The 25299-nt window shown below is 46.0% G+C and overlaps 1 protein-coding gene across 1 annotated transcript in view; it reads right to left on the reverse strand.

The window, feature by feature from the left end:
* PEX14 (peroxisomal biogenesis factor 14) overlaps positions 1–25299 on the reverse strand; it is a 140733-nt gene that overhangs the window by 71898 nt on the left and 43536 nt on the right. The window contains exon 3 of the mRNA XM_026011907.2: positions 13988–14072. Within this exon, the coding sequence (XP_025867692.1) occupies positions 13988–14072 (85 nt within the window). The remainder of the gene's footprint in view (positions 1–13987; positions 14073–25299) is intronic.

A 25299-nucleotide genomic window follows, 5' to 3' on the forward strand; every position in this document is an offset into this window, starting at 1 on the left:
TGTAACGTAGCCGTTCGACCTCTCCACTGGAGCAGAGATCACCCTATTTACCCTTTATTGTCCTGATGGAAGCCTCCACACAGAACAACAGTCACCGGCACTTAGGAACGCAGCCACCCCCTCAACCCCGACCCTTCCTCTCCTCAAGCGCAAGAACGAGCTCTCTGGGCGAAAGCCCTCGCGGAGGCAGCCAGAAAGCCTCCCCGACTAAATAAAACTAGAATTACGTTCACCTTCTATTCCTGATAACAGAAATGAAAGGGGTGCATGAAATAAATGACCTCCATGGTCACTCCGGATTTTATTTCTAATACTGGGACCCTTCCCGGAGGGCATCCCAGCAGGTGGTGCGCAGCACGTCGATGGCTCAGGGTGACAGACGCCCGTGCCTCAGACTCCGTGGGTGGCCCGAAGCCTCCGTGCTCATGGGCACTATTTTTGAGAACTAATTTGGGTCACCATGAAGAGTAAATGAGTCAGGATATGTGAGAATGCTTTTTTACCTATAGCGCAAACTGCCTAGGCCAGAGGCGATCCTACAGGCTCGACATCGAGCCACCCTGAGCTTGCTAACTAATTGCAGGAACCGTATCCCTGGTCATTTCTACGGTCTCACCACCAGGTCCTCCACTGGCCTGGGCCCTTTGTGTCCTCACTGTGGGCACCTAGCATAGCGCCCAGCACACTGCACACTAGGAATGCCTGGTGACCGGGGATGAACTTGCTCACTGATGGAACAAAAAAATTACAGACTGAGGGATATGAAACTCCAACAGAACTTTTCTTTTCAATGGCATCTCTAGGATGGAAGCTGGGTAAGATGTCACTCTTCCTTTCCCTCATGCTTACTATGGGTTCTTGGATCAAATCAGCCTCCTCTCCTGCCCTGCCATCTTTGAGCTGGCTGTCACTCGGCCAGCACGGAGTACTCTGGTTTCTGCAACCCTCCCGATGCAAACCTCCCCACCCCACCGGAGCACCTTGCTTAACTGCAACAATTCTGCACATTTCACATTTCTGTCTCCACCCCCAGAACGCTGTGTCTTATTAACCCTGAGATTCTTGGTCCTAGGGCCGGCACAATGCCTTGTAAAAAATATGCTCAATAAATATTTGCTGGGATGAATGCATGAATGAATGGTAAAAATCTTCCAAAATCAGGTATTCAGGTCTTGCACACAACTGCACTATTTTCTGTTCTATTTTAATACTTAGTCTGCTCTTATCAGGACTGCTTCACGGAGAGGCTCTGACTGAAAAAAATTTAAGTAAATATCAGAAATGGACTCAAAAGAGGTCATCATGAATCTCCATATTTATTCTCTTTCAATTACATTCTGTACAAATTAGCTCCATTTGTAAGTTAAACCGATTTTTCTAACAGCCTCTTCTTCAAACTCAACCTGTGTTCTTTCGGCCAAGACCCCAAATTTTGCAATTAGAATAATTTAATTGACAATTCTGTTTGTGACTCGCAAAGCAGGAGAGGGTATGGCTTTGTTCTTTAGCTTCATATTCCTGTCAGTGGTAAAATATTTTTCTTGTTGGCTGAGAGTACAGATCCAGCTTGAAGCCAAAAACAGAGTGGACGGGAGTCCCGTTCCTCTGCACTTTTAGGTTTCATTGAAAAGATGACATTTGTGTGGTTGTGATATTTAATTTATCACAGAGGGTCATGATTTTTTCCCCTGAAATGCCATGATAAGGTAAACTTCAACTTTATGAATGAAAGCCTCTGCAATCACTTAAACTAAAAATCTACACAAAATTTAAAGACCACCGTCTTAGTACAATCTCCTCAACAATCTAATTACAGAAAGATGGCTCGAAAGGGTTTTAAAACTAAACAGAGTAATTAACAGTAAGAGACCAGAGCATTCGCAAGTCTTCTGTCTGAAGAAAGGGGCGTCATCTGAGAAGACTAGTTCCTACTAGAAAGGTTTAGAAACCAGACACATGCCTGTGGAAAGTTGGAAGGGAAAAAGTAGTCAAGTTGTTCATTTTATTTTATTATTTTTTTAAAAGATTTTTATCTATCCATTCATGAGAGACAGAGAGGCAGAGACACAGGCAGAGGGAGAAGCAGGCTCCACGCAGGAACCCGATGTGGGACTCGATCCCAGGACTCCAGGATCATGCCCTGAGCCAAAGGCCGGCGCCCAACCGCTGAGCCACCAGGTGTCCTAAGTTGTTCATTTTAAATAGGAGCCTAGGTGCCCCAGCATGCCACTGCCTGAGGACCGTTAGGAGCGACATCTACTTAACTATCACTAATGGGAAGAAGATAAAGCTGTCGACTGACCAATCTAGCAAGCCTACTATGAAAAGTAAATTTAAAATAAAAGCACACTAACTCATGCTTCACAAATACAGATCCTCTTAACACACACACACACACACACACACACAAAGCAGGAGAGGCTCAAAAATGTTACTAAAACAATGGATTGGTACATTAATGAATGCCAGTCCAAGTTACTTTCTAACCAGAGTCCCATCAAGATAAAATATCATAGCGATTGCCTAATGTCGGACGGACCGTAGCTTAAGTTTCTGAAGTCTCTGCGTCCGACTTTTCCAGACAAACCCACATATCATGCAGTCCCTTTGCTGAAAACCCGCTTGCCCGCCCTCAGCCGCTAAATCTCATTACAACTCCCATCCCCAAGTGAGCCAGAGAGGAGTGACAAGTGTTCTTACAACCATCTCACGAAGCCACCGGCGATAAGGACCACGTCAATATTTATCTCCTGGACAAACTAGAAAATACATCGCCACAGCTTTTGTTAAAAATTAAAGGCACAGCTTTTTCTCAAAAACAAAAATAGTTGACTAAAAAAAAAAATCCTTCTTTCACATATACATACAATTTGCTCTTTGTTGAATGAAATAACTTCAGATTTACAACTAAACCGCTGCCACCTGCTTAAACACTGAAACCACGAACTCTCTTTTGGATGACTTTTTTTATTAGCCAGCTTTGGAGCCAAATGAATGCTTCCCTCATTTTGTGGGCCGTTTACCTAAATGGCCTGAAAAATTCCAAGTTAAGCCTTCGGTAAGAAAGAGGCTTGTGACAAATAGATGCTTAGACGCTGTTTTGGGGGCGAAGGCGCTGTGCGGGTGAGTCTTCCTCTTCCACGGCTCCTCCGACGGCACTCCGCGTCTGTTCCCACCTCTTCCTCGAGCGCCTTCCTCCGTAGGAGAGGCCGGCTACTAAAGCTGCCCTTCCCAGACTCCTTGGCACAGAGAGTTCTGGATGGGAGTTAGGTACACTCACCGGTGATATGGAAAGTGGAAACGAGGTGACAGACCTGTACCTGCTGCTTTAGACGGTGGCAAACATGGGCCAATCGGCAGGCAGGACACGGGTAATACCTAGGTTCCCTACGGCGAGGCCCGACCTCAGGCCTCCTTCACGGGCGTCAAGGGGCACTTTTATAGATGCAGAAGCCAAGCTCGCACTCCAATGTCCTGTCACTGTTTGTATGAATGTCGGACGCGCTGCAGTGGGCGCAGCGGCAACTTCCTGACCCCTGAGTCACAGCTACGAAGCGCGCTCTTCAACTGGAACGTGCCGGTGGCAGCCTCCCGATGATTCCCCACTCTCCTGACGGAAACAGGAGGGCGGAGCGGCTCCCCTGGCCAGTCAGTCCTTCCATGTTCTGAAAGTCATTCCTGGAGACCAGGCCTTGGTTCCACTCCTCTGGCCCTTTCTAGAGTGAGCAAGCTCCTAACTGCTGATATTAAATCCCTCTCCGCTCAAAATTCCTAGACGTTCCTGTGACATGAATCTTTATGATACCAACACCTTTGTCTTTTTAACATGACATCACAGCAAACTCTCTACAGCCCGTTAAGAGTAGGCCTTCCAAGAAGATACACTCTGTCATACTGTGGTCATTGTCAACCAAGCCCTTATTTTCAGCGCCAGGCAGTCTGTTAAGTGCTTTTCACCTTATTTTCATTTAACTCTTACAAGAACCTTTTGTAGTAAATGCTACCTCGAACTCCATTTTACAGATAAAGAAATCACAGCACAGTGATGTTCAGTATTTTATCCAGAGTCACATAGCTAGAAAGTGGTGACGCTAGCATTTCAAACCAGGCAGTTTGCACTATTACCTCCCATGCTAGAGTACTCCACACATGACCTATTATTTAGTCTCTCTCTCTCTCTCTCTCTCTTTCTTTTTAAAGATTTTATTTATTTATTCATGAGAGACACACAGAGAGAGGCAGAGACACAGGCAGAGGGAGAAACAGCCTCCCTGCAGGGAGCCCGATGCAGGACTCAATCCCAGGACCCTGGGGTCACGCCCTGAGCCAAAGGCAGACAGTCAACCACTGAGCCCCCCAGGCGTCCTATTTAGTCTCTCCTAACACTGCTTCCGAAGCCATGTGGCTTTACCACTGGACAAACATTACAAATATGATACCTACACCTTCCTCTTTTCCAGGTTCCAAACCCTGCACACTCATACACAACTATGGAGAACATACAATGACACAAGCATTTTGAAAAACAGTCTGGAAATCTGTTCAGGAGTTAGACATACATGATCCACCACATGATCCAGACATTCCATCCCTCAGTACCTGCTCAAGAGAGAAAGATTCATATGTCCCTGCAAGATTTATACACAAATATTCAGAGAAGCTTTATTTTTAATAGCTAAAAAACAGACACTCAAGTATTCAACAACAGGTGAATGGATAAACAAGCTGTACTATATCCAAACAATGGAATGCTATTCAGCAATAAAAAGGAATGAAGCTCTAATGCATGTAACGATGTAGATGATGCTCAAAATAATTATGCTATATGAAAAAAGCCAGATAAAGTACAGATACCATACAGTCCCATTTGTATAAAATTCTGGAAAATGCAGAGTAATCCATATGAAAGAAAGCAAATTGGTGCTTGTGTGGGAACCAGAGTGGCAGTGTGGGCGTGTGGCAGGAGGAAGGCAGGAGGAAACGTTTCGGGCTGATTAGGGTGCTCACTATCGTGACTGCAATGATGGTTTCCCAGCTATATATGTGTCAAAGTCATAAATCTTGCACAACTTAAATACGTATAGTTTATTATATGTCAGTTATCCCTCTATACAGCTATACACACCAAAACCACCCTAAGAGTCACCTTTCGTCCTGTCTCCTCCACCTCACACCCCTAATCTACTACTGAGAACGGCTTATTCTTTTTCCTACAAAGTCTGTGGCTCTGTCCTTCCTTCCCAGAAAGTACATGGTAGAGTTCAAGGCATTCTAGTCAGAAGACTTGGTCCTACTTCTACTTCTGCCACATATTTGCACTACTTAATCTTTCTGAGCCTCTGTGTCCTCATCTGTAAAATGGAGATTTGTTAAATCATGTATTCATTCATTCAACAAATATTTATTAACTTGGGATCCCTGGGTGGCTCAGCGGTTTAGCGCTGCCTTCGGCCCGGGATGTAATTCTGGGGTCCTGGGATCGAGTCCCATGTCGGGCTCCCTGCATGGAGCCTGCTTCTCCCTCTGCTTGTGTCTCTGCCTCTCTCCCTCTCTCTCTCTCTCTCTGTCTCTCATGAATAAATAAAATCTTTAAAAATATATATTTATTAACTTGCCTACTAAAAGACCATGGTGAAGAAGAAATTAATCTGTCTTTTGTAAACCACAAAGTTTTGGGTTTTTTTTTTTAAAGATTTTTATCTATTTGAGAAAGAGGTAAGAGATGGCAACAGACAGCACAGGAGCTGGGAGGAGGAGAAGCAGGCTCCCCGCTGAGCAGGGGGCCCACTGTGGCGCTTGATCCCAGGACCCTGAGAGCATGACCTGAGCTGACGGCAGACACCCAGGCGCCCCTAAGCTGGCATTTTTATTTCCATCTTTGCTGCCACCTCCCCAGTCCAGATCCTCCACACTTGACAACGGACTTGGCAGTGCCTTCTTTGTGGCTGGTTCTACCACTGCCAGGCCTATTCGGTTTAAATATAGAGCCCAGAGTTAACTTCCTCGATAGCACTGTCACAGTTTCAACTGGTTCAAGTAATGTTGTCAAGCGTGATTTGTAATAGAGTCCGAAGGCTGCCTCCTCCCTCGCTGCCCATCTCACCAACCTTAATTCTGTCTCCTATGGAGCCCACAGGCCAATCCAGCCAACAGCACCTTGAGCCTCCACATGAGCCTCTCTCACCAACGCTTTCTTCCGCACTCTCCTCTGACCATTTACAACCCCTGCCGCTCACTCCATGTCTGCGTTAGGGCGGTTAAGAAAACTCTGCCAACCTAAGTCGCTGGAAAAGCGCATTTTCACTGGATACTGTAAGGCTAAAGACAGAAAGGACTGCATGCAAACACTGTACTCTAGTTTGGCAACGGCGTTCAGGCAGGCAGCCCTGAAACCACCTTACAGGTGCACCAGAGATGAACAGGTATGTGCAGTGTAGACTTAAGAAAAGCTGAGCTCCTCCTGCAACTTGTCCTGGTAAGTGCCTTCTAGTTCTGTTTTGCTCAGCCCCTCCCTCATTAGCCTCTCGAACCTGGGCTGGGGGCTGGCTCTGCTGGGCGTGGAGGAAGCTGGGAAGAACGAGACCCAGTCTCTGCCCTCGAGGGACTCACGGCCCAGTGAGCTTGATACTCCAGTCTCTGCTGGTCGGACAGGACCAACTTCTAACTGCCACCCTGCCACCCTTCGTGGATCAGTGTAGACACAGTTCCGGAGCACTCCGCCCCCATCCCTGCCCCCTTTTAATGAGCCTTTTGCGCCGTGGAAGACAGGTGCTTCATTTTTCTCTCAGCAACAGCCTAATGTGATAATATTCCACAAACAACAGGTACTGAATAAAGGCCGACCCCCTGACCGACGGCCAAGGACCCATGAAACGTCCAATAATGACAAAAGAAAATGAAACCATGTGTTTCATTTGGAACAAATTGTAACTACGTTTCTGAAGCTTTCCGTTTATTCAAATTTTCAAAAATTAAACTTAATGAGCCTATATCCCTTCAAAAACGGGCTAAAAAAGGATTCTTTTAGAAAGAAAGCATTTTTCTTGTAACCAGTGATCCGAAAGTCCCCTCAGAATCCAAATCTGTGCTAAGCGTTAACAATTTGTTACGCAGCCTTTTTTCTCTACTTTCTACCTATAGTCATGTTTATAATAGAAAACAGTTTTATGTTCTTTATATTCATAGTCTCACAAAATTTTAAGCAAGAAAAATATACCCTTGCCTACTCACATATGCAAAACACTTTTTAATTTTTTTTTTTTTAATTTATGATAGTCACACAGAGAGAGAGAGAGAGGCAGAGACACAGGCAGAGGAAGAAGCAGGCCCCATGCACGGGGAGCCCGATGTGGGATTCGATCCTGGGTCTCCAGGATCGCGCCCTGGGCCAAAGGCAAGCACCAAACCACTGTGCCACCCAGGGATCCCAAAACACTTTTACATTAACCTAGTGCCAGACCCAGGGCCAACGATATCTATAGAAGAATATTTACCGGGGCATCATCGGAAATGGCAGAAGGTAGGAACCAGTCTAAATGTCCACTAATTTGGAACTGGTTTAAAAAAATTCTGATACATGCTCATCCTGGAGTACTACGCAGCCACTGAGAAGAATGAATCTAATCTGCAGGTGCTGATGTGGAATGAATGCCCAAATGTAATGTCAAGTGTAAAGGTGAAGTGTAAAATATGCTACTACTGCATTTAAAATTGTTTGTGTTTCTCTGGGAGAACTAATAAATATTAACATTCCTTTATATGGATAGATGATCTTGGGAATGATACATAAGAAACTGAATAAACAAGCATCCTCTGGAAAAGAGAATGAGTGGTGGGATGGGAACAAGAGACAGAAGGAAGACTAGTTTTCACTGTATATGCTTCTTTACAGTTTGAATTTTTGAAGCCACATACATAGCTTACCTTTCCAAAAAATAGGAAGGAAGGAAGGAAGGAAGGAAGGAAGGAAGGAAGGCAGGCTTCAAAAATACTACTACCATACATGACAATGTCACTTTGGGTTTCTTTGCAGCACTGTCACAGACACACAAGGCTAAGAAAAATCATTCTTCATTTTTAGGGAAAACCTGAAAGCAATTGGGTAAATCCAAAAGAGCTTTGTTTTCTTCCCCACAAGCTCCTCTGGGCCACAGTCCCCCCAGGGCAGGGTGAAGTGTAGGCACCTAATGACCCAGTCTTTTGGGGGTAGCAAGTGTACCAGCTCCCCCTCTGGACAGGGAAGCCATGGTGCCCCCATTTCCATGGCCTTCAGTCGGTCTAGCGGCTGCAGCTCTCATCCTGGATGCTGAAAAAAAATCTCTGGAGTTCAAAACAAGTTTGGATAACAAGGGGAGCAGGAAAATTGATGGGGGGAACACCAGTCAGTGTGATGAATAGGCTGGTCCAGAACAGCAGGTGACGGATATGCAGATGCAAGACTGGCGGGGAAGGAAGATGGTCCGTTCACAACAGATGGATGGAGGTGCTCAATCATCCTCAGGAACAAGCCCGAGGCTGCCATACACAGCCCTGCCTGCTCCTTACTCACCTGCAGGGCATGGCCCCAGCCCCAGAGACTCTCTGTACCTGGGGCCCCAGAGGCTCCCTGTGCAGGATCACACCACACCAGGGCGGGGCCTGCGGGAGTGACAGCAGGCAGTGTTTGAGGAAATGCCACTTGGCTGCAGGCGGGATTTGACCTGGGGACCGATTTCCGGTGAACTTCTTCCTCCAGCTTCCAAAAAAACCCACACTTGTCTGTCTCGATAGCTCGCACTCAGGGGTAAGGCTTGCCCTGCCAGGGTGTGACCTGTTTGTGCAGGCCTAAGGGGTACAGGAATCCCAGGACACAGGAATTCCAGTGTTAAAGCCAGGACAGTGTTGAGCAAACGGGGACCAGTGGACACCCTACTTACCAGCCACCATCCTCTCCTTTTTCTTTCCCTATTCATCATCAGTGAGAAAGAACCTAGATCACCAAATGCAGTTCAAGCTCATGACTGAGCACAACTCCTCAGGTAGGGTATTTGGTTTCTCCCAGTCATCTAAGACTAACAGATAAGACAATAAAAAAAAAAAAAAATCACCCAACCCTTATCTTTGCCCAAAAGGGGAGCACCTTTTTAAAACGTCCACCTTCGGGGCTCCTGGTGGGATCAGACTGTGGAGCATGCGACTCTTGACATGGGGGCTGTGGATTTGAGCCCCACTTTGGGGGTAGAGATGAATTAAAAAAATATAAAGAAATAAAATAAAATATATTTTTTTAAAAGAAATAAAATAAAACATCCATGTCAGAGAAGGCACAATTACTCCAGCAAATGCAGGAATGAATCTAAAACTCTGGTGCCACAATCCGCATCTCATTAACAAAGAATCAGAAGGGCCAGACAGCCCCTCACAGAGCCAATACCCTTCCTTCCAGCTCAGCCACAGGAGTTTTTGAGGGTGAGGAAATGGGCCACAGCCAAGCATGGGATCTCCCTTCCCTGCCCCCTCCAAGCTCTCTGCTGGACCCAAGCTCTAGAAAAAAAACAGCGTTATAAAAAGACTTCTGGCTTCACTAAGACACATTAAAGAATTAATTATAAAGTAAAGCTGAAGGAGAAAATTAATTTTAGAAACACATGAGGTTACAATTTTTTTTTCCTGGAGATGGGGGAGGAAACACAGTTATTTTCATTCTCATCCTGGGGGCACAAGCTGGGAGCTGTCCAGTCGATAACCTGGCCATCAGAACAAGGTTTGTAATTAAAAGGTCAGTGACCTGGAAAGCCAGGGCCCCACTCCCAGAGCTTCTCAGTAATGACGGAGCTATTAAATTAAGACTGTTATGAAATCAATGCTAAAAAAGCTTTCATGGTAACGAGATTCCATTCAAGGACATGCAAACTACCTCATGAAATGGACGTAAATGATAAAAAAGAAAAGTAATAAAAGAGAGTTAAATTGAAATCTGCGTTAAGAATTTACTCCCCCTTGAAATACTCCAGTGAGAGCAGCCCTTCACCTCTACCCCACTACCAAGGTTGAGACCATCAGGTTTCTTCCTCAAGTTCATTTCCAGCAAGGAGGCGGCTTTGCTACCGGGGGTTCCGCTTCCAGGAACAGAAGAAAGATAAGATCTCGTTTCACCTTTTAGAATGAGAAAGGATGGTGATGTGTCCCCTTTGTTTGGTTTTCCTTTTCCCCCTGGACTATGTATTAGATGAGCAAGAACACAGCCCTTAACTTACACACTTCAGAAAGGCACAATAAGCAAAAGTCTCGGCCAACACCACCTAGACCCCATTATGCAGGACTATACAGAGAAGCATATGATGCTCATCGTTTTTCTAGAAACCTGCTTTGCAATAGATACATCAGAGTAAGCTAACAGACAACGCTATCTTCCCCTCCGCCTCACCTACTCCCCTCGCCCCCGCCCCCAAACAGGCATCACTTTTACCCACCTTACACTCAGCCTGCCAACATGTTTGGAAGCAGCCTGCCTCCTACATTTTGTGGTTGGATAGGGTGTCAAATCAACATAAGCCTATTGACAACGCTGTCCAAGCCTCTAACTTTCTGGACCGATTCTACTGCTGTTTTTAAGCTACTCTAATGTCCTGGACTGCAGCCCACTTAAAGGCCAGACATGATGCCTGCCTGGTGAGAACTGCCTCTGTACGCAGTCCGGTTCCAGGAGGGCTTAAACCCCACGCACAGTCCAGTGATGCTCATGCGCGGCTGACTACACGGTCGATGTGCCATCTGCAGAATCAAGTGGTTGGAAGGAAAACAAAAACATTTATTCTAATACTCCGAAGGTGAACAGCTGCTTTTCTCTTTCATCCAAAAAATTCTCGATAAAACAAAGAAATGTTGTAAATTACACAAAATGGCAGTACAAACTTCAAGGAAAATGATAAATGATTCCAATAACTTCATGTTTCTCATTAATGACTCCATATTCAGACTTTGAAGCATCCAAAAGAGAACTCAAAAAAACAAAAAACAAAAAAGCCCCCACCGACAGAAGATCTTCGCAAACCAATGCTCTTGCCTGTCTCTCCCATTCACTGCCCACTAGCCTGCCCCCAGTCTCCCCAGCCCCCCGAATGAGAGAGCACAACATTTAACCTGTCGGTAACAGAGGCAGGCTGCAGCCCTGCTCCGGGCTGTGGTTTCACATTAAAACAAACTCAGCTGATGTGCCTAAAGTAACCCTCATTTTCTACTGAACTGACATGCACTACAGGGACCTCAATTTCTATATTAAATATTAAATAATATTAAAAGAAAAACAAAATTGGATTTGCCTTTTCAGGAAAGAGATGTTTATTAAAAAAAAGAAAGTCAAGATTATAATTCAAGGCAGTGCTGCACTGCAATTCCCTGAAGTGACATTTGCTAGGAAAAGCCAAGACTACAGTAGCTGCGAGCTCGCCCAAAGCCGGCGCTCCATACCCACCCCTGCAGCCAGTCCTGTGGGGACAGTCCTGCGGGGAGGCGTGGGGAGCATGCCAGAACCTTGGTCCCTCCCCTCAGGACCCTCTCCCTGCCCCCACAGACCAGCCAGCCAACTCTCTTTCCTTCCCAAGAACAGTTAGGAACACGGGAGAGGTTCACTCCTTTGCAAAAGTCCCTCCTCCCTCACCCCATCAGAGCTGGCGCCAAACTCCGCAGACCATGTACACCTGACCCAAGGAACAGCCGGAAATTCAAAAAGTGAAGTGTAAATTCACGAAGGGGCTCTTCTTGCCCAGATGCCCATCAAACCTTGGAATCCTCTGCCCAGAAAAGGTCCTGCCAGAACTTACCCTACTGGGATTCAACTCGGAAACAGATAATTACTGACTGAAGCAGCATTTTACAGGATAATGGAGATGGGTGATTACGTCCAGAGATTCGGGACTGAGGCTCAGGGTAGACTCCTATAGCTCTCTTCAGAGGAAGAAGGGTAGGAGGCCCCTCGGGGTTCCTGCTGCCTGAAATCCTAAAGACTTGCCCACATTAGGGGTCGAGGAGGAACTGTGCCCACTCCACACCGACAAACTCATCTCCCTCAGGCGTGTGCTCGTGCCACCCTCTCAGAGAGGCCTCCTCGAGTGGCCCTGGCTAGGCGTGCAACCCGTTCCCACCCCAGCACTGGGGATCCTCAACCCCGTGCGCCCCGCATTAGTTTTCTCCATGGCACTTGCCACTCGAAATACCATGGCTCTCGTTTTCCTGCTGGTTAACTGTCTAGCTTTCCCCATTAGAATGTAAGCCCGGGGAGGGCAGGGACGCTGTCTGCCCTCTTCTCTGCGGGGGTCCCCGGAGCCCAGAACGGGGCATGGCATAGGGCAAGCACTCTTCGCTGGATTAACTCATCGATCGGTTTTGTTTCGCACTGTTTTTAAAGGAGCAACAAATAGTAATTGCACAAAACAGTTTCCTCTCCACAGTAATTATTAGCCAACTAACTCAAAAGAAGTATTATTTGGTCCACAGTTTCTCTCTCTTTTTTTCTCTCCCTCTCCCAGTCAGGGATTTATTAAAATTAAACAGATTAGATGGAGCTCCTGATACTAAAACTGCTCAGCAAAGCCTGCGGTGGGGAAGTGCCGAGCAAACACCAGAGACATTTGTCTCTAAATTGCTCTAAATACCTTCTGCAAATGAAATTCTAACCCGGCTGCGTTTGAGAGAAAATGAGGAATAACTGGTCATTGTCAGTGGAAGAGAAGATCAGGCAGTTATAATACTGCACAATATACTGGGGCAGAGGATCTCTCGGCAACCATAGATTTTGTCTCAGGTTACCCCGGGTAATCAGCACAGCTTTTAGGCTCAGCTTTCGCCGGCTTCAATGCTTTGATGAGAGAGCTGAAATCCCCAAGCTTTTATGATTAATTACTCCCCATAGGTACACATATTTCAAGGAAAAACTCTTTTATGGCATGATGGTTGCGGAGTGGAGAGGCCGGCCAACGCACTCCAAATTGTAATAACCTCCTACTGATGGGGGGCGAGCACGATGCCGCCAGCAAATGCACAACACCCCTCACAGCTCCGCTGCAGGGGCCGGCCCCGAGGCTGCCTTTGAACAGATGCCTGGGAAGGGAGAGCTTCAGGCTCGTCCTGCCCAAACCCCAGGGGTGTGGGCCTGGGACACGGTCCGGCAAGCATCTCTGTGGTGGGACGCCATGGAGCACACTGAGGAAACACCACCAAACCACTCGGTCTTCTCTTCCAGCCACAGATGACTTAAAGCTCACAACGTAGAATTCTAAAGCTGACATTCCAGCTCCTGAAGAAAAAGGGTTTTGGGGAGGGAGGGGGGAGAAACTCACTCCCCCTACCATGGTGTAGAAGGGCCTCTATACAACTTTCCAGCTTTCAAGAAAATTACATGCTCAAAGAGTGAAAAGTCAGATCCCTTTTTTGTTTGTTTTGGGGTCTGTTTTTGTATTTTACAAAAAAAGAAAAATATCCTAAATTGCAACAGCCAGAAGGGATTCTTTCTGCTTTGGACAATATTGAATTTGTCAAGATCCATTTAATCCTCGCTTACAGAAATACCATAAAACCAGTAATTTACCACTTCGGTCCGTGAACCAGGCTGACCCAAAGCTTGACCTTAACCTGACCTCGTTTAGTCCCCTCATTTCCCCTCCTCCTTCCATTTCTTTCTTCCTGATTCTTTACTGAGGCAGCTGACCTCCTAACCTACAGCCACTGTGAGCCAGGCTCACACTATCAGAAGAATGGATCAGAATCAGGCATCCTCCAATGGGCCTCTTCTCGCTCCCCGTGCCAGGCTGTCCTGGGCTGAGGTGTTGGCCTTAAATCCAGACGGTATCATCTCTCTGCTCCACTGTAAGGAAAGAAGCCCGGGCTCCTCTGAGGGGGTGCCCCTCACCCCCACACCAGTGGGACAGCTACAGCAACACTGTGGCTTCCATCTGCCCCATGTCCCATCCCTTTCTGCAGGCCACAATGCATGGCTGTGAGGAATCTGTACCTTTCTTCTTAAGGAATGCTCTCCTGGTTGCAAGTGGGCTCTGGCGGACACGGGAATTCTGTAGAAACTTCACCGCTGTGGCAATCTGGTCAGGGAGACAAAAGAAGAAAAGTAAATTTCAATAGTCTCAATTTAAAGATTAAAAATCCTACCAGTTTATCCCAGGTCCATAAAAATAAGCACACCACTGTGGTCAAATTTATAAGCAGTTATTTCTCACATTTAAAAATCTACCTAAATAAAAGGCGATGTCAGTTAACTGGCTTCCTATACCTGTTTCTATCAAATCTAATCCTCTCAGCCTAGCTTTTAAGAACTGCAATAATCTTTTCCTCTTCTCCTTGTTTAAGCTGAATCTTCATACTCCTCAGCAGGTAGCCCTCTCCTGGTGATGCGAACCTACGTCCCTATACTTGTGCTCGAGGTATGCTCTTGTTCTTCGAGGCCTGCCTTTCCCGCCTCTACCTGTCTAAATACTGTGTGCGTACCCACACACACACACACACACACGCATAATCGTGTATACACACACACACACACGCCAGCACAACCCTTTCATAGCCTGTGCTAACTCCTCGAAGCCTTCCCTAAATAAGCAAACCATCTCTGATCTCCCTATTCTCTTAAATTCTTTAATGCTCGTAGTGTGTACCATATAATTGAAGACATAATTATACTGTCTTCTAACGTTCAGGCTGCCTCCCCATCTACGCTGCAAGCATCTGAGAAGAGACCACGCTGCCTCCACAGAGCCTGGCAAAGTGCTGAGCACAGACCGGCTGGGAAGGATTATATAAGAGACAACGCACGAAGCCATTCACACTGGTCCCTCTTATGCAATGGAGCTCAATCCTGAAGAGACTTCAAAGGACAAAGTTTGGGGTTTCACGGCTAAAAGCTGACAGACGGACAGATGATCCCCGTACCTCTGATGATGACATTATTTACTGAAATCTTCATATCTACAAATAAGCCAGGGAGGGGGTAGAAGGAAATCAGTTGAAAAGGTATTAACCTTCGCATCACTCAGCACACGTGAAGCATGTGTTTGCACGTGGCTTGCGTGCTCTCCATCCCTGGCGCTAGCGCAATGGGTGGGACATGCCAACCTGCCCCAGATAGGAAAGGGGGCTGTTCTAAGTGACTGGCATTATTCATCTCACCAAGACCAAAGGAATAATATCATCTCATGTTACAGGTAAAGTCAACAGACCCTGGAGTTCGCTCCTTAGCTGTTGAAAGAAACATTTCTAAGGGACTAAATATAAGGGACTCTTCTAAGATCCTTCAAACGAAGGCGAGCAGCTATCCAGAGATGCAAGCATAAGCTACCGTGACTACCAACGAAATACGACTTACAATATTCTCCTCCTATTTTATATGAAGTTAGTCTTGAGACCGGACAGACTTCTCTGGCAACAAAAGATATGAGGATAAATGGGAAAGAAACACAAAAAGCCAGGTCAATTCCCTTTTGTATCTTCCCCCGTAATCCCTCTATTGGAGGCTAGCCTGAGATGTTGTCCCTAGAGGATGAATTCAGGGGTCCCACGCCTTCAGATTCGGACCTGGCAGCGATAAAACGCTAAGATGCACCCATGTTCCCGGAGACTTGTCGTAATCCGTCCAGCACTGCAAACCCCTTAACCCCCATCAGGAGCTGCAGTGGTAACCAACCAGCTCTGGACTAGAGAGAAGCTGATGCTCCAGATTCTAGACCTGAAAACTCCACACTGCGCCCCCTTGGCAACTCAACCACATCTCCTCAGGTCGCACCAAACTTAAGAAAAATCTGAGAGACATCTACAAAATGGATGCAGATGCATTTTAATGAAAAGATGGGAGAAGGGAGGGAAGGAAGAGGAAAACAGAAGAGCGATTGGGGGGGAGGAGGGAGCAGCAGGGGAGAAGGTAGCCATGGGACAAGTGGAGCAGAAGGGGAGGCAGAAGAAGAGGGGAGAGGAGAAGTGGGAGGGGGACATGGGGAAGGAGGGAGGGGAGAGACATGGGGAAGAGAGGCCCATGTCCAGGAAGGAGTGGACAGCTACACAGCCACAGGCCCCACACAGTCGATGCCCATTGGCCTGGTTCCAACGGCTTGGGGAATGCCTGTTCTTCACCTAGAGAAAAAACTACACCTTCCACGCACAAGACAATTACGGCATCAGTATCACACGGCGATGCCTGTACGCTGTGGTGTGTGCTCCAGGTGTCAGAGGGAATGTGGATGAGCAGGCCGTAAGCAGCAGATATTAACAGCATGGCTCCTCTCATTTACCCATAGAAGCATCGACCTTTCCTTCATCCTTCCAAAATTTTCCATGACAGAGAAAGAAAACAGAATCCCACCACTAAAACGCACAGGTTTCACCTTGCTTTTTTAATATAGTCCTTGGTATATGCATTTCTGGTCAGAGAGCAAAGTTCTGATGGGTTTAATGGTGCACTCAATGCAGTGCTTGGCGCATTCCATCAATTTTTTTTTTTAAAAATTGCATCTCTTATTTCTTTAAATACATTAATCAGCCTACTGTAGGCAAAACGGATCCATCGGACAATGCAATAAACATGAATTATCATCTATCCAACACGCATAATGGCTTAAAAATACATAATAGCAGGTGTAGTTTAAATGATTAGTTATTACACCTGTGGTGGGTCTGATTCAATTGGGAAAAATCATCTTTAATAGGTTAAAAGGTTTAGATCACCATGCTTTCCTTAAAGTGGCTGTAGAGAGGGAATGATGGAGTGCTCTGTCATTAGTAATTCATTTAAGAAAAACGTGGGGGATATAGCAAAGAACAGCATAAACGAGCGAATCCAATTTAAACATCAGGTAAAGTAGAAAACACCTTTTAAAAAAGCAAGATAAATGAATTCGGAAGGGAGATGAAATTGACGTATTTATTTTAACGGGAATTTGACAAAGTCCCGGCACACTTCAAACTTGCAAAAATATGAACAATTTCTTTTAAAGTTTCCATTCACTAATTTCAAGCCATATAAAATCATACTGCCAAACACCTACATAAAGTATATTTGGGGCTTGTTTATGTTCCTCTTGATCTTTGTCTGAAAATGCAGGCGACAGGCAAATCACATATTTAACAGCATCGATATCACTATACCAGATGCAAAAATATAAAGCATCCAAACTAACAGCCCCAACATAATGTGCTGAACAAGAAAGATACCCAGATAAGCAGCTATGTGAAAGTGTGAACATATGAAAACCTCTCTCCCCCTTTCACTAATTATTTCTTCGGCTACTCTCTACGCCTCCCCACCCCCCTTCCCTCACCCAAGGACCCGGTACCACAATAGGGGGGGAAAGGCCCGTCCAACCTGGAATTTTATATGCCGGGGATTCATCCACAGATGGTAAGAGGTTTTCCCCAAATCTTTCTCCATAATACAAAGATCTTAGTGCACTAACTGCCAGCGCCCTCGGTCGGCATCTTTCATTCGCCCATTGTTGGACACTTTTCATTAACTTCATAAAGCAACTCAACTGACTCTTCCTCTGCAGAGGTCCAACACACACAGCCTGCTTTTGTTGGCCAACATGATGGGGTGCCTGCAGCCTGTCCTGTATTATCGTCTGATTTTCTAATTAGGAAATGAATGTGACTATTCATGGGTTATATTTGTGCCCAACTAAATTACATAAATTCAGGCCAAATCTTCCGCCTCAATGTCAAAGATGTAAAACGGAGACAGGAACTTTATTGCACATGTTGTGGGAGTGCAGCAAGCCCGGGAAAATTCTGGCGCAAAGCACCTGATGCCGCTGTTGGAAGCCACTTGCCGTTGAGTCCACGAGAAACGGCAGAATCGGTTTCCCTTTCCCCCTCCTCTTGCACTGAGAGTTCTTACCGAGTGCACCTCAAATGACCAGGAACCGGTGTCATAAAAATATGGACGGCCACCTCGGAAGAAAACTGAAGCAAAGTTTCTCGCCACCCCTATTCCTGTGGCCCTGCCTTCTGCCCGCTCCAAAGCCAAATAAAACGACGCTGGCACCATCAACTCCTCAGGCTCAGGAAAATGTGATCATTTTCCCTGTTTATCACTAAAGTGACAGCCCGCCTCTGCAATGGGCGCTCCAGAGGGCCTGCCACAGCCAAGGGGAAGGGGACCCCAGATGATCGGCCACCCGCGAGAGATCCTTGTTTGAGAGCCCAGGATTTGTAACTGTGAAGCAATGGAACGCAGTATCCCCGGGGGCTCTCCACGGTGAGCAGTGCTGTTAAACACACTGTGTAGGGTAAGTAATCCCTGGTGAGGAGAACCGAGGTTCTGACAGTCTTTGCTGAAAAGGTGCTTCCTGTGTGTTTCCCACTCGCCCACAAGGACCTACACACTGTCATCTTCAGGACGCGCACTTGATCTCCTGCACGAGGGAGACGGGAGAACAGAGCTTGCCTGATAACGAACCTGGGGTGTGAGGAAGCCTTAGCACTTTGCACCTGACGCGTAAACCGGATGCATTGTCTCCGGTGACACTTATTTGGAATGCCACCAATTCCAGCACTCCTGTGTGCTCCATACACATCTATCTCCTAAAATGTGAGCATTCATTAGCCATTTTAAAATATTAAAAATATTCAAAAATTAATGACACTAACAACCGAAGCCAAGTCCTTTTTAACCCAGAGAGATCACAACCAGAGGGCAAAAGAAATGACCGATGTGCAGGCCTGCAACCCCACTCCGCCGCCGCGCCGCCACACGTGCGCTGCTCAGAAGATTAAATTGCCTGTGAAAGGTTCCTACACTCCTGCTCTAAAGTAGATAGATACCCAGAATCCTGTTAACAAGCGTTAGACCAAAGCCAACTCGAGTTTTAACAAGGGCTGACTTTAAAAGCCGGGCAGTGCCGAGAAGGAGAGTACCCTCTTCAAGCAGAAATGCTACATTTTAGTAAGAAATCAGTACTCTGTCAGGAGTTCCTTGACAAATATGGTCATCGGTGGCACAAGGAAATAGTTGCAAAGCAGCTGTTAATCAGAGAAACACATCGTAGAACGCTGATGCTAGCACTCGTGAAAAAATGCAACGGGCTAATTATGAAGCTATATATCTCACTAAAGAGGCCGTGTTCCTTGAGATTCCAGGCAGAGCACTCTCAGATCCAGGGTCCTAGGACAACATAATTCTGGCTCTCTGCATCCAGAATCCTCTCTTATCTGTGGCCGCCAAGCTCAGATTCTTCGTTCTCTTTCAAGCCTCCTTGCTCTCCTTCTAGTTAGGGAAGGGGCTGAGAAGGGTAACGGCCCTGGAAGCGGGGGCACCCACGAGCCACATACCAGGACACTGCACGGATGCACCCAGAAGGTGTCAGATCCTGAGCCAGAGTGAAAGGAAATCTAGGAGCCCGCACAAGAAACGTCAGAACCCTTGCTCTCGCGGCAGCAGGGGATCAAACGTGGGTGAGCTTTGAGCCAGGGGAGTCGCAGCCACCCACCCCCCACCCCTAACCGCCCCCACCCCGCCCCCCGGTCACCAAAATTAAAAGAAAGAAGAAAAAGCAGCAGCAGTAAACACAAAAACCGGGACTGTTCTGCTTGAAATCCCCAAGGGGGGAAGGGGGCGGCCGAACGCTGCTCTCCAGAGGAGGCTGCCTCTCAGGGAGGCCGAGGGAAAGTTAATATGCGCAGGAAGGCTCGGTCAGCCCGAACCCGATCCGCGATCCCGCGCAAGGGCAAGGAGGAGCCAGGCTCCCCGAAAGCAGCCTAGGCGTGGGGGAGGGCGCCTGAACGGCGGGAGGGGAATAACCTTGAGGTGGCCGCGCAGCCCAAGCGCAGAGCCAAAGTGCCCCCTAGCCGGAGCCCGCGGCCACGCAGCCCAGGGCGGCCGCCCGCTGACTCGCACGGCCCCAGTGAAGTGTTTTCACTCAGGGAAAATGAAATGTTTTGCAAGATGAAACAGAATGAAAATTGAGGTTTTAGGTAATTACTAGTTGGCATTTACATATCACGGGCTGGTTCAACACCTATTCATTTTCCTCTTTTATTTTCAATTTTTTAAAATTGCTCATTAAAAATGAACAGATGACAGTGACAGGAATTTTTTTTTTTTTTTTTACTCATTCTCCTTCTCTGAGGGTTACAAAATCAAGAGGTACTTTTAGCCCGTTTATCTACAGTTAACACACACACACACACACACACACACACACACACACAGAGGTATGTTTCATTTACATCAAGGGGGGAAAGGAGAGGGGAAAGTCAACAAAAGCCAGGAAGTTCAAAGATAACGACAGCGTAAGGGGTACGTGCGCCAGCCTCTGCACCTGGACCAGGAGTGTGTGGGCGCCCTGCACTCGGCACTCGGCACTCGGCACTCGGGGGTTAAAGGAAAGAGCCTCTCTTCCAACTTGGAATTTCCTGGTTTTTGTCACTGTGTCCTTCCCATTGTTGATTTGGGTTACAACCCTATACTAATTAAGCTTGTGGGCCCTAATTTCCTTTGTTTTACTTTCCTCTGTCCTTCTGTTTTTCACATTAAAGAAATAAAGTATCTCTGGCTGAAGTGCACAGGAGCTGACATGATAGGACATAGTATTTTTAAGGTCTACTGTGTAAATCTGTATTTAGGGAATTCCAAAGCACGCATTATTGACCCTAGTCTCTCTTAAAACACACTGATATATGTAGTAAAAGCCTTCACGAAAAGTGGCAACGTCGCGTGCACAAAAACTACCTTTCAAAGTGAAATACCTCTGCATTTAAATTTTTCTTCTTGGCCCGAGTTAAAAATATTGCATGAACTGCTTGTCAGAATGTCATTGTTTTGTTATTTGATTAAACTAGTTCTTCCAGAAATGTGTATGGAAATAAAAAGCATCTTAAGCCAACACGCACTGTTTAATATCAAGTGACAGTGATTTTAGGGGGATGGGGGAGACTCCGGCGAGTACTCTAGGTGCCACCCTGCAGCCCACGGGGAGCTGGTGCAGTTGGGGCAGCCAGAGCCTTAAAAGCCGAGGAGCTGCTGCTGCACAGCTCGACTGTCACGGCACCACAGACAGGGCCGTAGTACACACACTTGCCGTGGAGGAAATGAAAACCCTTGCTTCTGGGTTGAGAAGATCAAAGTTCCTTTTTAGGAAAGGTTGAGATGGAAAAGGATTTTCTCCTTCAGGGAGAAAGAAAAGCAAATTTAAATGCCTTGTCCCCATGCATCCCCACCTGAATTTAGATAGCAGCCCCTCTAATTTTTGATGCAACCAACAAAGCAGTTACCCAAAGAAGGGAGGAAAAAAGGATGACATTTGCCTTTTCCTTGGCTTTGAAATCCAACTGGCAGCAAATTGTTTGAAGTCCTGCTTAGAGAAGAAACTGTAATAGCCTCCATACTGAAAAGAGGAGGGAAATGCCATTATACACGGATCACAGTAGCAGTGACCTCAGCGGAGAAGGCAAACGAGCTGGCTGCAAGTCGGAGGTCCAGCCGGCGTGCCAGGAACAGAAATAAAAGGTTTATGTGCCAGAGACGTGTGGCAAGAGTTGGGTGCTCGGTCCCAAGAGATACCAAGAAAAGGCAAGGAGTTCAATTCCTTAACACAGTGTCTTTCAGCAGCTCCTTGATGGCTTCTTCGGCCAGTTTCCCTCGGTTTTGCATCTTCTATATTCCTCTAATTTCCCCGCGCTGCTAAAGAGGAAGCAGAGAGCACCCAGGCTTCGTGTTGTAAAATTAATGAAGGTGTCAAGCTGTTGAGTTGAATCACTCCAAAAGAATGTAATGACTCAGTGTCCAAGATGCTCCCTAGGAGAACTGTGAGCTCACTTGGTGACGGTGGCTGGTGACTCCAACACTACAAATATGTAGTATTCAGTCCCCCGGACCTTCCTAATGATACCACTGCTTCTACTTCCCCGTCCCTTTCTCTCCACCACAGGCTGAATGTTTTACTTTCTGAAGGTTACTGCTCTCAAACACCAGTACCTCTCAGATGCTTGGCAGATGAAACAGTGCTTCAGGCCCCACTTCTTTTGAAGTCGGGGCCACACAGAGGTTGGTCAAACCTCCTCCCTGGTCTTGCACTATCGATACGTGGGATGATGAGGAAGGGGATGAAGGTTATGTCATGAATGGATGACCACCAGGCGATGCAGGACAGGGTCCCTTCATGATAGTTTTGCACCTTGTGCTCCGAGGGCAATGAGATGGGCTCCTGGATTCCACAGAAGATAAGCTCTGGACTAAGAAATTCTGTCTATAGTCACCTCACACACAATACAACACTAAGACCTTTGAGGTGTCACTAAATGGCACTCCTACCAGACATCCTACCAAAAAAATAGAGAGAAACTAAATGTTAAGAGATAGATTTGAATACAAAAGAAGCAGACATAGCCTAGAAACAGTTTGAATGCAAAGATAGCAAGAAAAGAATTTAAAATGACAAATGTCATTATTTACAACAGCCAAGATATGGAAACAACCGGTGTCCAATGGATGAATGGATAAAGAAATTATTATGTGTTCTCTCTCTCTCCCTCCCTTCCTCCTTCTCTCTTTCTCTCTCTCTCTCTCTCTCTCTCTCTTTCTCACACACACACACACAGAAATACTATTCAGGCATTAAAAAAAAAGAATGAAATCTTGCCATTTGTGACAACACGGATAAACCTCGAGGGTATCATGCTAAATGAAATAAGTCAGAGAAAGACAAATACCATATGATCTCTGCACGGCTCACTCAGTCAAGCGTCTCACTCTTGGTTTCAGCTCAGGTCATGATCCAAGAGTCGTGAGATGGAGCCCCCCACCCCCGCCCGCAGTGGGCTCCCCGCTTAGCAGGGAGTCTGCTCGGGATTCTCCCTCTCTCCCTCAGCCCCTCCCCGCCACTCCCATGCTGCAAATAAATAAATAGATAAAACCCTTAAACCCCCTCCCCCCAAAACAAGCTCACAGATACAGAGAATCCATTGGTGACTGCTCAAGATAGGTTGAAGGGTAGGAGAAATGAGGGAAGGGGTAAAAATTCATTTTAAAAAAAGAATCTGTGTTTCAGCTATAGGACAGAACTTCATTGAAGGGCGTATGGGAAAATCACCTACATACCTTAGGAAACAAGTGGAGACTGTAGTCTGAGGACTGAGGGAGCCATACATAAGCACTGGCCTGTAGTTAATAAAGTTGTTTCCCAGGGGAGTACAAGTCTACAATCCTGATACCACTGTACACGTGTACTGGGATTGAACAAATAAGCAGATGATGGACAGTCTTAAAAAGAAGGTATCAAATTGTTCTCATAAACAGAAGCAAGGATACCTCTAGCTTTATAGTGCTGTGCCACAAACAAAGGAGAGACAGGTCCTCTTTCCATACTGTGACATTCTGCCACACTGTTTTGCTTTTGTACTTGATCCTCCCTCTCTGCATGTAGTACTCCCTCCTTAACCTACTGAATTAATTTGTACTCTGCCAAAACAAAAAAAATAAAGAAAGAAAAATTTAAAAAGGAGAATTTTCAGCTAGGCCGGCCTGCACGCCATTCTAGCTCACGTGCAATTGCCTTGGCCTTGAAGCTAGATATTGCTTAACTGGATAGTGTATTATTGAAAATATTTTGTATACAGGAGCACCTGGGTGGTGCAGTCGGTTAGGCATCTGACTCTTGGTTTCGGCTCAGGTCGTTATCTCAGGGTCATGAGATCGAGCCCTGAGCGCAGAGTCTGCTTAAGTCTCCCTCCCTCTCCCTCTGTCTCTCCTACTCATGCTCTCTCTCTAATAAACAGATAAATCTTAAAAAAAAAAAAAAGTAAAATATTTTGCATGCAAATAAATAAATAAAATATAAAATATAAAATAACACATGTGGATAGCCTTTAAATCACCTTTCACATCCAGGGGAGAGCACAAGAAAGTAAAATAGTTAAGATCTGCACTAACAGAAGACCACCAAGTCCTAGTTTCTGCTCTTAGTTTAGATTCTCTTATGGCCTAAGGGAAAAAAATAAAAGTATGAGATTCAAAAGTATGATTCATAATACTGGCAGACTCAAAAGTCTTCAAATTTACAGTAAGATGATAGGGATTAGAAACAGTTTCTATTCAAAAAGTAAAATGAAATCAGCTCCTGTCAGAGGAAAAGCATCCTCCTCCTCAAGCGCACAAGCCCCAGAGAGTGGACAGGAATAGGCTGTCTATAGAGATAGGCCGTATCGGTGGAACCGACTCTGGCTGGGAGGCAGGGTGACAGATGACAGAAGTACCTAATATCTATATGATATTAGAACCTTGAAGGCCAGGTTCCATCTTCTAAGAAAGTGGTATCTGACCTAGGTCACACCTCTGTAGCTGACTTTAGGAGGAACTTATCCCCAACAAGAGTACGGAACAGAAAAGCAAGTCAAGCTATGCCTCAGACAGAGATGGGGAAAGAGTCACCACTCTTATATCTTCCAGAAGCACTGAAACAAGGGCTGTAGACCTGACTGGCATCCCCATTGTCAGATTTGTACTCACAGGACCACGATGTAAATTCAGAAGAGTGAATCAAACACAATCACTCCAGTTGCCTTCTCTGATAAACTCCAATTTAGAAACTTAGAGCTCAGCGAGGAAATCCACAGCACACAGGAAGAACCAACTGGTAATCATCATGGCTCTGAACCATTCCGTAATCTTTCACTAAACATCGTGAACATTCCTATTATTAACAGCCACAGCTACCAACAAACAAACAACCCCCCCCCCAAAAAAAAAACAAACAAACAAAACAAACAAAAAAAATCCCCACACCTTTAAAAATAAAAGATTCAAGAGAGGCCTACTAGACACCAGAGCCACGTTGGCCATGAGGCCCTCCTTACAGATCTCCCACCTCTGATAAAGGAGGGTCTTTACACCCTACATCTGACATTCTAACCAATCTTGGTCATCTAAAATGAGCATGTAATTTACTTACAATTAACGCAACATTTAAACAATTTTCACCATTAAGCAAATCAGTTCCATTGAGCACCCTCCTCTTCCTCCTCCTCCTTCCCATCTAAATCAATAGTAACTCATTTCTAATTCCTTCCAGCTCTGTCTGGGAAACAGAAGTTCACTTTTTGCTATCTGAAGGATTATAAATTGCCATCTTGCTCTGCAACCTTCTTGACTCTCCACACCCCACTCAGAGGGTGAAATACTTGGAAATCACAAAAATCCCTGCATTTCCACAATCTGGTAGAAGCTTCTTGAGACCTCACTCATCATTCTCTGCTCATTGTCCTTTCTCTCTCTTCCTGCCTGTTTAAACACATGGACACAGAGTTATTAACTTTTACAGGAAAACCAAATAAAAT

The sequence above is a fragment of the Vulpes vulpes genome, chromosome 2 (genome assembly GCF_048418805.1).
Source record: "Vulpes vulpes isolate BD-2025 chromosome 2, VulVul3, whole genome shotgun sequence".
NCBI classification, from domain to species: domain Eukaryota; kingdom Metazoa; phylum Chordata; class Mammalia; order Carnivora; family Canidae; genus Vulpes; species Vulpes vulpes.